The sequence below is a fragment of the Homalodisca vitripennis genome, chromosome 2 (genome assembly GCF_021130785.1).
Source record: "Homalodisca vitripennis isolate AUS2020 chromosome 2, UT_GWSS_2.1, whole genome shotgun sequence".
In the NCBI taxonomy this organism is placed as follows: domain Eukaryota; kingdom Metazoa; phylum Arthropoda; class Insecta; order Hemiptera; family Cicadellidae; genus Homalodisca; species Homalodisca vitripennis.
In genome coordinates this window covers 108,010,390-108,023,356 of record NC_060208.1, presented here as the reverse complement: position 1 = coordinate 108,023,356, position 12,967 = coordinate 108,010,390, and the positions used below count along the sequence as shown (strand labels likewise).

The 12,967-nt window shown below is 37.2% G+C and overlaps 1 protein-coding gene across 4 annotated transcripts in view; it reads left to right on the top strand.

Moving 5' to 3' along the window:
• Window positions 1-12,967, top strand: part of LOC124354539 — a 151,904-nt gene that overhangs the window by 28,339 nt on the left and 110,598 nt on the right. For all 4 annotated transcript variants that reach the window (XM_046805073.1, XM_046805074.1, XM_046805072.1 and 1 more), the window contains exons 6-11: window positions 5-91; window positions 5,732-5,890; window positions 7,532-7,609; window positions 7,833-7,949; window positions 8,937-9,047; window positions 10,648-10,770. In XM_046805073.1, the coding sequence (XP_046661029.1) occupies window positions 5-91; window positions 5,732-5,890; window positions 7,532-7,609; window positions 7,833-7,949; window positions 8,937-9,047; window positions 10,648-10,770 (675 nt within the window). The remainder of the gene's footprint in view (window positions 1-4; window positions 92-5,731; window positions 5,891-7,531; window positions 7,610-7,832; window positions 7,950-8,936; window positions 9,048-10,647; window positions 10,771-12,967) is intronic.

Here is a 12,967-nt window from a genome sequence, read left to right as displayed (position 1 = left end):
ATAGGAGGACCTGTCTAGTGGTGATCTACACAACCATGATGATAGTGATGATGAAGATGATAGTGATGATGATGACGATGATGATAGTGGGGTGAGTTGTTTTGTTTGCAATGGTATTTTTTGTATTTGAAAACAGCTGTATGCACCTTTAATATAATGACTATTGTCAATCCTATGCTTATCAATGAACGTTGACTCTGTTGTTTGTGGTGTTCATTGATCTTTTTTAAAGATACTCAAACTTAAGTAAATGTAGTATTAGTAAATTATGGATATGCATATCAGGATATTGTATATGACATATTATTTTTTTTTTTTTTTTTTTTTTTTTTTTTTTTCTTTGGGATATTGGGGTGGATTCATAGATCCTCACACGTCAACCTGAGCTTATTGTGTGCCCCTTTGATGTTAGAGGGGTAAGCCTATCTTTGTGCCCTTAATTAGGCTAAGAAGCTTTTCCCCGATACTAGCATCTGGTTCGTCGCCTGGTTGTTTATCACCGAAAAGAGCCCTTCTCCTTGCTCCCAGTCTCTCACAGTCCAGTATTATGTGTTTTGCAGTCTCTTCAGACTTATTGCAGAGTCTACACTCCGAGTCCTCATTTCGTAAACCTAGAGTGTTTAGGTGTTTCCTGAAGTGGCCGTGTCCAGTGATCAAGGCAATCACTTGCTTAACCCGATCCCTGCCCAGCCCCATCAGCCATCTGGTGAAGCCGGAGCTAGAATCGGCAAGCAGTCTTTTGCCGAGTGCTTGTCCTTGGTGACTCTGCCACCGCAAGCGGTGTGTCTTCCTGGACCATTTGTTTATACTTTGGTAAGCGGCTGACTTGCTTATACCACAACTCGGTTCTGGACCGGTGTATGGCATGCTTGCTCCGCTTTTGGCAAGCCTGTCGGCGCATTCGTTGCCACCTATGCCTGTGTGGCCCGGTACCCAACCAAGACGCACACAGTTGCGTGATCCAAGCTTGCAGAGAGTGTTAAAGCACTCCCACACAAGCCTGGATCCAATGCTGTTGGAGTCAAGAGCTTTAAGAGCTGCCTGACTGTCTGACATTATACAGATGTTCATTCCCTGGTACCCTCTGGTGAGGCCTAGGTTGGCACAGGCTAGGATACCATAGATTTCGGCTTGAAATATGGAGCAGTTCCGACCCAAACTGCCGCAAAGGGCAGTTCTAGGGGATTGACTAAACACTCCATATCCAGTTCTACCCTTAATAAGCGAGCCATCCGTGTACCAGACAAAGCTCTTTCTTATTGTTGGGATGTTATCTTGCGATTTCCACTCATCTCTGGAGTAGAAGTCAACAGAGAATGGCTTATTGAATACGAACTCCGTTCTCATTATGTCGGAGACTATTTCGAGAGTAGCGCTTGGGTTTACAGCTTCAGTGATGGCGCCATGGCTCGTGTTAGACGCGCCATTCCTCCACAAGCCAGCAACCATCAGCCGATAAGCTGACTTACGCGCTTCAGCTTTTATATGGACATCAAGAGGTAGAAGTCCTAAAGCCACCTCGAGGGTCGCTGAGGGACTGCTCCTGAATGCTCCGGTTACAAAGATTGTGCCAAGCCTTTGTAAGCTTTCAAGCTTGGCTTTGGCAGTTACCTGATTCACCTTTGTCCACCAGACTAATGAACCATAAGTGATTTGAGGCCTTACAACTGCTTTGTAGAGCCATAGTGCTATATGGGGTTTTACGCCCCATGAGATTCCTGCAAGTCTCCTGGACGTCATGAGCGCCCACTTTGCTTTGTGCAGGATATTATTAAGATGATCATTCCACGTAAGCTTATGGTCTAGAGTCAGTCCTAAATATTTGACTGTCTTTGACCACTCAAGCTGAGTGGATGCGAGTTTCAGCCTAGAAAGAGACTCTAGGTTCTTTTTCCTAGTGAATGGTACAACTACTGTCTTAGAGGGATTTACTTTCAGTCCCTCTCCCTGACACCAGTTGTGTACATGTTGAAGGTTGGTATTCATGATATCAACAACAACATTTGTATATTTTCCCTGTACCATAAGGACTATGTCGTCTGCATATCCTTGGACATAGATTCCATTGTTAGTAAGGTCCTCAAGTAGACCATCTACTACTAGATTCCACAGTAGAGGTGACAGGATGCCTCCTTGAGGACATCCCCTTGTGGGTGCGATCACAAGCGATTCTTCATTGAGATCGGCCCTGATCCGTCTGGAGCACATCATGGCCCTAAGCCACCGGCACAGGGCTGGCTCGAGGACACGTCGCTGTGCTCCACTTACCATTGCAGTGAATTTGGCATTGTCAAAAGCTCCTTCAATGTCTATGAAGGTGCACAATGCCAATTCCTTGGCGGACAGGCTATCCTCAATCCTACTGACTAGTTGGTGCAGTGCTGATTCACAGGATTTGCCTTGCTGGTATGCATGTTGGTTGCGATGAAGGGGAGTGTCTGAGAGAACTCCCTTTCTCAGGTGCCTCTCCACCAGTCTTTCTAATGTTTTCAGTAGAAACGAAGATAAACTGATGGGACGAAAAGATTTAGGGACAGAGTAGTCCGCTCTCCCTTTTTTAGGGATGAAGACCACCCTGTTGAGACGCCAGACTTGTGGTATGTACCCATAAGCTAGGCTCGCCCTGAATAGTTCACATAGAAGGGTAAGGAGATTCTCCGGCCCTTGTTGAAGCAGGGCCGGAAAGATTCCATCCCCTCCTGCAGATTTGAAAGGGGCAAATTTAGAAATTGCCCATTTGGCTTTAGAGAGAGTGACAATCCTTCTGGCAATGGCCCAGCTACCACGATAAGCTCTTGGCCGTGAGCCTGCCTCATGGTTACCAGACGTTCCAGTGTCGTCATTCTCAAAGATACAATCAGGGAAGTGAGTCTCAAGGAGAAGTTTGAGGCTATCACTAGACCCGGAAGTGTGTTGACCTCCCTGGGACCTTAAAGATCCCAAGTGACCGGTTGGACTTGAGGCTAGTAAACGTTGCAGTCTAGCTGCCGCGCTTAACTCATTTACCTTCTGTGTAAACTGCCTCCAGGAACTTTGTTTTGCTTTTTTAATTGCTAGGCTGTATTCTGTTAGAGCTCTATGATAGGACTCCCAGATATGGCTCCTTTTGCATTGATTGTACAGCTTCCTGACATTAGCCCTTTTGCGAGCGAGGTCCGCAGTCCACCACTTAGTATTGGTTCGACTCTTCCCCCGTCGCAATGGGCAATTGTCATGGAAGCTATTGATTATAGCATTCTGCAGGTCAGAAGCTATCTGATCTATGTCTGTGAAGCATCGCACCCTTCCGCCTACCGATCCCAACTGTGACTGAAGGTCAGACTTATATCCCAACCAGTCAGTCCTCCTGGGATTGCGATAGAGGACCTCTGCAACCTCATCTTGCAAGTAAAAGCGGATATACCTGTGATCCGATAATGAGGCCTCTTCGCTTACGTGCCACTTATCAACCATTCCAAGTATACCTTGTGTGCAGATTGTTATGTCAATAACTTCTTGTCTAATTCGTGTTGCGAACGTAGGGCGGTTACCTTTATTACATATAAATAGGTCCCTACTTAGAAGAAATTGTAAAAGTGCCTCACCTCTGGGGTTAGTGCTGCCCCATCCAGCAGAGTGATGGGCGTTGGCGTCACAACCTAGAAGAAGTTGTTGACGTCTGGCTTGTGCTTCTTCCACCAGGAGCTCTAGGTCTCTTGATGGAGGGAGTTCCCTGGCATCATATGGCAAGTATACGGAGCCTACAATTGTGCTCTGCACTATGCCTCCATTCTTCCAGGTTAGTGTGCCCACAGTGAGATCTCTGGAGCAGAATTCGTTGAGGGTTAGAAAATCCAAGCCTCTCTTCAACAGGATGCAGGTTCTGACATTCCTTAGAGAGGTACAGTAAATTAACTTACCTTTGGTTTCATTTAGGCCAGCCACTCTCCCTTGGTGAAGCCATGGTTCTTGAATCAATGCCAGATCAAATCCCTCCTGGAGGAAGAACTGGCAGAAGGCTGCCGAGGCAGCCCTACTGTGCTGGAGGTTGATTTGTAGAACTCGTGGCATTGTCCTTGACTGTCGAGGAGACAATTGAGACCTGCCAGAGTCCTAAGTTGGCTCTACAGTTGGAAGCCTTCACAGCCTTGTAGCAGACCTCGTCCAGGAAGCAGACGAATCCGTAACCTTTCGGATCTGGCTTGGATGGAAGGATTTTCCACTCGTTTACATTTAGGTTGGGGTTCTGCTTATTGAACATTTCAAGTACCTTTTCAGGTGTCTTCTTCAGAAGCTTCGGGTGAGCTCTGAAAAACACCCTAGTGGACCTCAAGATGTCCTTACGCAGACCCACTCTCAGAGAGATGTCATCTCCCAGAGGTTTTATTCTTTGAATAACTTCTTCCAGCCAACGTTTGGTGTGCTCGTTGATGCAGGAAGCAATTAAAACACCTTTCTCTAGGTAGGTGCCCGCAAACGATGGAACGGAACCATCCTCCAGGGGTTGGATTTCTTCCATAATTGCGTCCTCGATGGCTTCTCCTTGCTCTGCACTAAGCTTCGCTTCCGGGTAGCCTTCGAGGGCTATGGCCATTTTGATCGCAGCGACCTCTCTGTAGGTAGCCTTGGGTGTGCTACCAGAGGCCTCGGGATCGTGGGCTTCGGGCTTTTGGGTTTCCCTCCTAGCCTTGTTTGCGGGTCCCTCAGCGGAGGGCGGGGTGACCAAGGTGCCTCTGGGGCGTTTGGCCGACCCCTCCCCCGCCTTGGTACCCGCAGTTGGGCCCGGAGTTGAGACCTCCTGCCGTTCTGGGTTCTTTTTCTTCTTCTTTTTCCCCCTCCTCCACTTGGAAGGGTCAAAAGCTTCACACCCTTATCGAGAAGTTTAGCCTTTAGTGCTTCTCTTCTTTGAGCAGTGGTGAGATTGAGCCTCTTCATTCTGAGGTTGCCGAGTTGCTCTGTGGCATCATCCAGCGTACCTGTAGACATGGGAGTGCTTGGGCTGTTGAGGAGCTGATCTTCTATATCTTGAAGGGATTTTGTTTCCTCAGCGCTTGTACTGCCTTCCTCAGATAAAGCCTTGCCATGTATGGGAGCTTCAGTGTGCAATGGAACCTCCTGTGTTCCTAAGGCACTTTGTTGAGGAGAAGGTAGGGATGTTGGCATAACAACCTCTTGAGTTGTGTTGCCAGGTGGTGGTATGTGCGAGGTAGCTTCAGGAGCTACCTCAGCAGGAAGAGGTAGGTTAGAAACAGCTTCAGGAACTGTTTCAAGGGTTGGTTGGTATTGGTTTTTGTTTCTGTTTCTTTTTCTTTTCATATTGTTCCCACGAGAAGCTAGGGAATGGAAGGTCGACCCAGACAGAGCCCCGCATGCCTGGGTAAGCTGCTTTTAAACTGGAGGGTCGCCGGTGTACAGAGTACGCATAGTAAAGACTAGTTTACCACCAGCCATTCAGCCCTGGCCTACGCTGTTCCACCGTGGCTTGGCCCCTAGTGGGAGAAATGAAAGGGAAACTAAATCGAAGAGTTGAGGAACTTTACCTCAGATAGAAGAGAGTGAAGAAGAGAGATAGGCTGACACATAGAAAAGTGTGCCAGCCATAGGCCTCCAGAACAAGAAGAGAAGGGATCTGGAGCATTAGCTAGGGTACCTCGGGTAAATGTAGTATTAGTAAATTATGGATATGCATATCAGGATATTGTATATGACATATTAACATGGATTTGTTAATGTGAGAAAATTACTGCTGTAGTTGACAGAGGAAGTGTCAGTGACATCGGAAGAAGATGACTCTGATGACTTAGAAAGTTCCGCAGAGGTATACTCAGGTCCTGACTCTTCCCCCCCAGCATCCTCGGACTCTACAGACGAGAGCAGTGCTTCGAAAGCTATCTCTGGAGGGTCCTCAGAGGTGAGTTGACCATCAACTGAAAGGTTATACATGTATTTCGTACTCCTTATTATTTTGTTTTACACATATCAGTTCTGTTTTTTCATTTTTTTCTTACCTTTTTTACTTATTAGCCAATCTATGTGTCATATGTTTATAAGAGCAGTGCAAAAAAATAAAAATAAAAATCTCAGAATAAGATTTTAAATAAAATTAAAATTAACTCATTTATGAACTTTGTGAACACTGTATATATATATATATATATATATATATATATATATATATATATATATAATTACTGAGAAATGAATGCACTGTATTTAAAAGATGATAATACAATGTAGAAACATGCCAACTGTCCAGTCTGTAATAATTTTGATCGAACGATGTACTATTAAATAGACTGAGTTATCTGCTAATAGATAGCAGAAGTATATTTTAATCATGAAAATTGTGATTGCACAATGATATCAGGATTGAAAGATATAAGTTGAAATTATACTGGAAAAAAAAACATTTTAAATAATTTTCTTCACCCAATATGCTTCAATAATGGGGCAACAGCATAATTTGCAGAAAAAGTTGTAAGGTTCTCTAAAGTAACAAATACAATTAATTAACTGCAAAAATGTGAAACTTAAAAATGGCTTTATTAGTGAAGTATTGTATTCTATTCAGGAAATTTCAGGACAGTTAGTTTAATGTATAAATTAAAGTAGTTTTAAGTTAAAACCATTCTATTATAACAACACAATTATTTTAAACTTCAATTTAATTCTTATATTCGAATAAGTAGAAGCTGGTATAATTTATTCAATTTAATTACAAAATTACTAATTAGATGTGCATATTATATACAATGCATTAAGTACAATGTATACTTTTTAGAATAACTAAGATGATATCAGTTGGTAACTACCAAACCTAGTTAAATGGTAAACTTGTATAGTTATACACCATAACTGACAATAAAATCGTGTCTGACATTACAAGTGCCATTTACTTGAGTTGTGATTGTTCCTATCAACTCTTCTTCTTTCTGGTTGAGACTCATTCTGTAACTGCTGTTTTGTGAATAAAGATTATTATTTATATCTCAATTAAAACTGTATAGCACTTTATCATGGCACTAAGGGAATTGAGAACACAATGTATAGCATTGCTGCTTTAATAAAACATTTTCACACTGTGGAATCCAAAGTACTTTATTTAAAAAATTTTAGTCTTTTTCAATTGAGTAAACAATTTTTAAGGACAACAGAGTTGTTAAAGAACAATAAAATCTTGAAAACACAAGTCATTATTCAAATACTAATATTTTAATACAGTTCATAGCTTTAGGAATTTTTTAGTCTTAACATTGTTATTTAAACAGAATTTTCAGAATAAACCATTCTCTTTGTACGTCCACTTTCTGAGATTATAATACACAATATGAGAATTTTCTATTTTTTACCATCTACCTACAGTAAGCCGGGGAAACAAGCTGATCTGAGGAAATTTATGAACTTTATCAAAAACTGGAGTTGTTCTTGGGTCATTGTTCTTGTTCTGTGTGTTTTGTTGCCAATTTTAATGTTTATAGCAGCAAAGTGATTTAGTAACATGTTCAAAACTTGAAATGAACAAGTTTTTATTGTTAGAATAAATTTATTACAGATATCGTACACAATGAGTTCCAGTGCAGAAGATGCATTTCCTGTCTCAGAGAGTGACGAACATAAGGGTAAAAAGAAGGTGGGTGAGTCATTAGGCAAGTTGGCTTGGTTTGGAAAACAACTCTTACAAAGCACCCTGAAGAAGAATAAACCGAAGTTCGTTAATTGTACTGGAACACATTTTGTGATGTTTGCAATGAATTATTTAGTTTAACAACCACACAAATTATTGGGAGGTAGCTTAAATGTTAAACTAAGCAATTTTCAATAATAAAATAAAGTATATGGTCAAATTGTTCCAGGTATCGTACACAATGAGTTCAGACGCTTCGGTTTATTCTTCCTCAGAAGATACTAGCGAAGAGGAGAGTAAAAGTAAAAGTAAGAAAGATAAAAGAAAAAGGGGAAAAGGCAAAAATGTAAGTTTAATTTGAACTACCATATATTTAATAAATGCCTACATTGTTTGAACTCTAATAATTATAATACTTTTCATAGTGAGATATCATCATTTCCATTATTGTAGCAGTTTAGTGGCAGTATGAATACTAATATTTTTATTAATTTAATATATTTAGAATTAAATAGTATGATAATGCATTAGAAGTGAATCAGGTTTTATATATATATATATATATATATATATATATATATATATATATATATATATATATATATATACTCTTCGAAGTACTTTAAAGTGTACACAAAAACAGAAACAAAAATTCAGTGCTCATGTTTAATTTTCGAGTTGACACAACCCTTCATCAGAACACACTGAATTAAAACATATAAACATAACTCAAACCAAAAACAAAAAACATAACCAAAATAAAATTTTAACAAATAAATACCATAAACAACAAGATCCCAATCATATGAACATATATATAAAACAAAACTCCTAAGTAATTTTTCACTATACTTCTAATCTTCTATTGTACTATAAAACATATTTATGTTAAACGGTTTTCATCTAGCTGTTTAAAAGGTGGATAAAACTGGTATGATATTTTATTATTGTAGGATTTAGTTTAGATAATATATGTTTTATAATACAACCTGTAAAATACTTTTGAGCTATGAGTAAAAAAACTTAATTTTTGTACTTATGACTGGAAACTCCTCTTAGATGTAATTTGTTTCCAGACTGATAAAGTTTTACATTTAGTTTAAATTTTAAAAAAATGCTCTATCACGTTTAAAGAAATGTAATTTTATTCATTGGCATGTTTTAAAAATAATGTTATTTATTCATTATCTTATTACATTTCATTAGTTTGTTTTAATTCCTTATACAGTTTTATTAATTTTGTCAAATCTATTGTACCTGAATTCAAATGCATGATTTAAGTTTTAACCAGTCTTCTAATAGTCGAGGATCAGTGAGAGAAATTAAAATTTAGGAGAAGAGGGAATTTTCAACAACAGAAGCTGGTAGACGTGTCAGAATGGAAACTAGAACAAGGTTGCCAACACCAAAAATCACACAAACCACTTCAACTACAACGGAAGAGGTAATTTACATCCATAGAAATGTAAGTCCTTAATTTTATTTTATTTTTCTTGATGGGAAAGAATTTTAGTGTTATACATTTCCAAGAGTTTTTTTATTTTTTGCATATATGATGATGGTTTGTAAATTTTATTGATGACTACTCATGTGTAATAATGTCTCCTCATGTATAGGGAATACATAGGTCCCAGGCACCTATCATCTAACATACTTGTGAATTCATAATGAAGCTGCTAAAATAACAAATAGGATGTAATGATAGGGTAATAACAGTTTAGTTCACCCTGAGATCTGAATTACCTAAATAAGATATGTGTTATAAAATTACAAGCTTTTAAAATAACCATGGAAGATATTAAAGATTTTAGGAATGTCTAGGTATGCCATAAATTTATACATTGCCAATGAATTAAAATCCACTGATTATTAATGCTTAAAATTAAGTACACAGAAACTGAAGTTTAGTGTAGAGAACATTGTTGACATGAAATACCCTGAAGTGGAGCCTTTTCCATCCTTTCCAATAAAATCCTTTGTACTGTTCTTGACAGAAATATTTAAAAGTTTCTTAATGTCCTCATACAGCTCTTTTGAAGAAAAAAGGTGAATCTGTAAATTATGATATAGTTTGTCACAGGTCATTTCGAATGCTTATTTTGTTGGTGTTTTGGGGTCAATAAAACTAATTTTTTTCATATATTAAAAAATGTTTCGGGGGTTGCCTCCAAGTAAAAATGTACTAGCACCCTCCTTTATTAAATAAGTATGTTGTTAAAAAACAAACTCGTACATTAAGTTGTAATTGTTTTTGGTATAAATTAGACCCATTCATGAGTTGTAATTAATATTTTGTTACAAAATTAGAACCTATAGTGGGTACAGCAAAAATCGATGTGTAACTTAAATCAAGACAACCCAAGATTTTTCATATTTTCAAGCCTAAAACATGAATGGAAAAGGCTGGAACAGAGTCGGCTTTCTTTTCTTCCAAGGTAACATGACTGAAATAGTGCCTGTTATCACTCATAGGATCCTGACAGGAAGCATCTCCTACCCCTAAGCTTACCATCCTGAATATCCTGTCACTCCAGAAGCAGTGCAAAGGTCCTTTTAGGATTAGATGCAATGAGAGGTCTCCTCATTTTCTTATCCCAAGTGAAAATATATAATTTGATATGAGCTATTGGATAGAGATATCAGGATCTTTTTTGAGAGTAACACCTTCATCTTGGGATTGTTTGATTTGAACTTGAGCCTTGTTTTCCATCTTAAAAGCGTATATAAGTGTTTTACTCCCATAGTACATCTCTTCCAGAATGTCTGATTAAATGAAATACTATAATACTATAAAGACAGTATTATATATCTTGAGCTCAAAGGCACTCCTTTCCCTGTACAATGCCATACAATTTTGAATATACTAAAAAGGAGAACAGGTATATATTTCCAAGATTATATTTTTTTTATCTCAATCCTTTGAACATTTCAAGTAGGATTTCAAAGTTTGTAGTGACCCCATGCATATATCTTGCAGATTGAATAGTGGATACATTATTAATGCTGAATCAGTTGTTACTATTCTGTTATGTATTGTATGGTAGTATGACAGTGTGTACCACAATCCTGGCCCAGCAGAATCCAGCTCGGAAGATGTTTTAACCACCCCTTGGCCCAACTTTGATGATGAAGATTCAGCTGTCCACTACATCCCCAGTGAATCCAAGGTCAGTAACATGGTTATTGAGAAAATGTTGTATGACCTGGAAGTCTGTGCACTTGACTGTCCTGTAGAACCTGAGACTATCTTGATTTTTTGCCCCCTAAGAACAATGTTAAACTGAGCAAACACTGCTCCATTGTTTTAATTACAGAAGATGTCAAATTTGAAACAAATGACTGGTGATACCAATGAAACAAATGATAATGAAACTCATTCAAATGCTTTTTAGTTGTTTCATGTAGTGTAGCCTAATTTGTTATTTTTTAAACAAATTCCAAACTTTTTAATTTCGCGTTTTCATATCAAAAAAGTATAAACTTTACAAGCAAATCTGTAAAATATTTGAAGTCATATTAATTATGATTATTTTTTTTAAATTAAAATTCTGATAGGCATTTTTTAACAAGTTGACATATCGGTATCACAAGTTAATTATTACTGTTATTTGGTTTTATGTGACAACATATAAAAATAAACTTATCTCCTATAGTTCTAGGACTAAAAATAATAGTGTACTCGTATAAGAGCTTATAAGTATTGAGAGGGGAATATAAGAAGTTAAAAATTGTTCTACAGGTAACATAAGGTAAAAAACAAAGCCATTTCACTACAGCTGACTTTTAATACATAATTACCTATCTAAGACGACAACATAACCAAATACATGTTTGAAGAGGAGTATTAATGAAGGATGAGAGTAATAGATAAGTGAAAGATCTCAGGTGTACTCTTGCCTGAGTTTTTTTCCAATTTCACTTCTTCACCAACCAAGTACCACCTGGCTGTGACCACAAAACCTTATTACAGGTTTCAAGTGATAATAATATCAATACCAACATCACCTCACTATTCTCGAAATAAAAAAAACATACAAAAAAAACAAAGTAGTGGATAATTAATATATAGGATCCTTAATGAGATTAAATCTTTAGTCAGTCATAATGTACCAGATTGATGTAAACAAGACAGTTTTGCAGGTATTTGAACTAGTGTTAAACACAATCCTTTTCACCTCAACCATTATTCCACTTCCTTTTAATCCACAGACCAAGTGATTGAATTTAATTGCCACAAAATGCGTCCCAAGAATAATCAAAGTGCTAAACCACATGTTATTCTTTTAATGCTGTACTGAAAGCTCCAATAACAAACTAAAATGGCAAACCAGTCTAAAAATATCAAGTGTAATATAACAATTTTTTAATATACAAAAGTAACCAACAAACGATATTATAAATCAGGAGTTTTGTGTGTGACCATGAAAAGTTAATCACTATCATTCACCTAAAATATGTAAATAATTTATTATAAAATTCAAAAATGTATTAAATAAAACTTATACAGATAGTAAATGAAGTAGATATAACTTTAGTGTTTAATCTTTTGTCCAAATTCAGTTATTCAGAAAAAATCTCAACCTTTTTGTACTTCATCGTTTAAATATTCAAAAAGTATACAATTTACTAAAAATAAACTAATTAACTGTTGGGTTCATATTAATTACATATTTAAAATTAAACACATCCTATAATGCTATGACCACAAATAATGGTATAAAAGTGCATGAGGTTTAACATTGTTTTTTGGGGGGAAAACTCAAGGTTGTTTCACTACAGCTGGCCTGCCTCCTCTGTAAAGTACCAGCAGAGGAATGACTAAAAATCAGTCAATCAAAAGTGATTGATACAATCACTACAATGTATAACTTAATACTCACTATACAATTCTCAAACAAGGTAACAAAAAAAGAATATTTGTCTTTACTATTTGGTTATTATATCCATGATTGCTCTTAAATGTTTACAAACTTTAAATAGGTACATCTTACATTACATTTGTTAGTGTGTAAGAATTATGTTTGTTTTTTTATTGTACATTTACAAAACAGAACAAAGTTACAAAAGACTTTTAAAACACTAAAATAAACTAATTTGTTTTAAATTGTGATATTTATAACAAATATGCAGCAGAAAAAGAAACAGTTTTGGAAGACTGAGTGGAAATTGTTAATCATAACTTATCATAATGAATAATAGCCAACAGTGAAAATTGAAAAGCTGTGATAATAACAGTTTCAATTTTGTTATATATTCACACTACAATTTTTCTGATTGTAATGCAAATATGCCACATGTGTATTACAAGTATATTCTCAATTCACTATCTTCTATGAATTATTGGGATAGAACTAAATCACATAA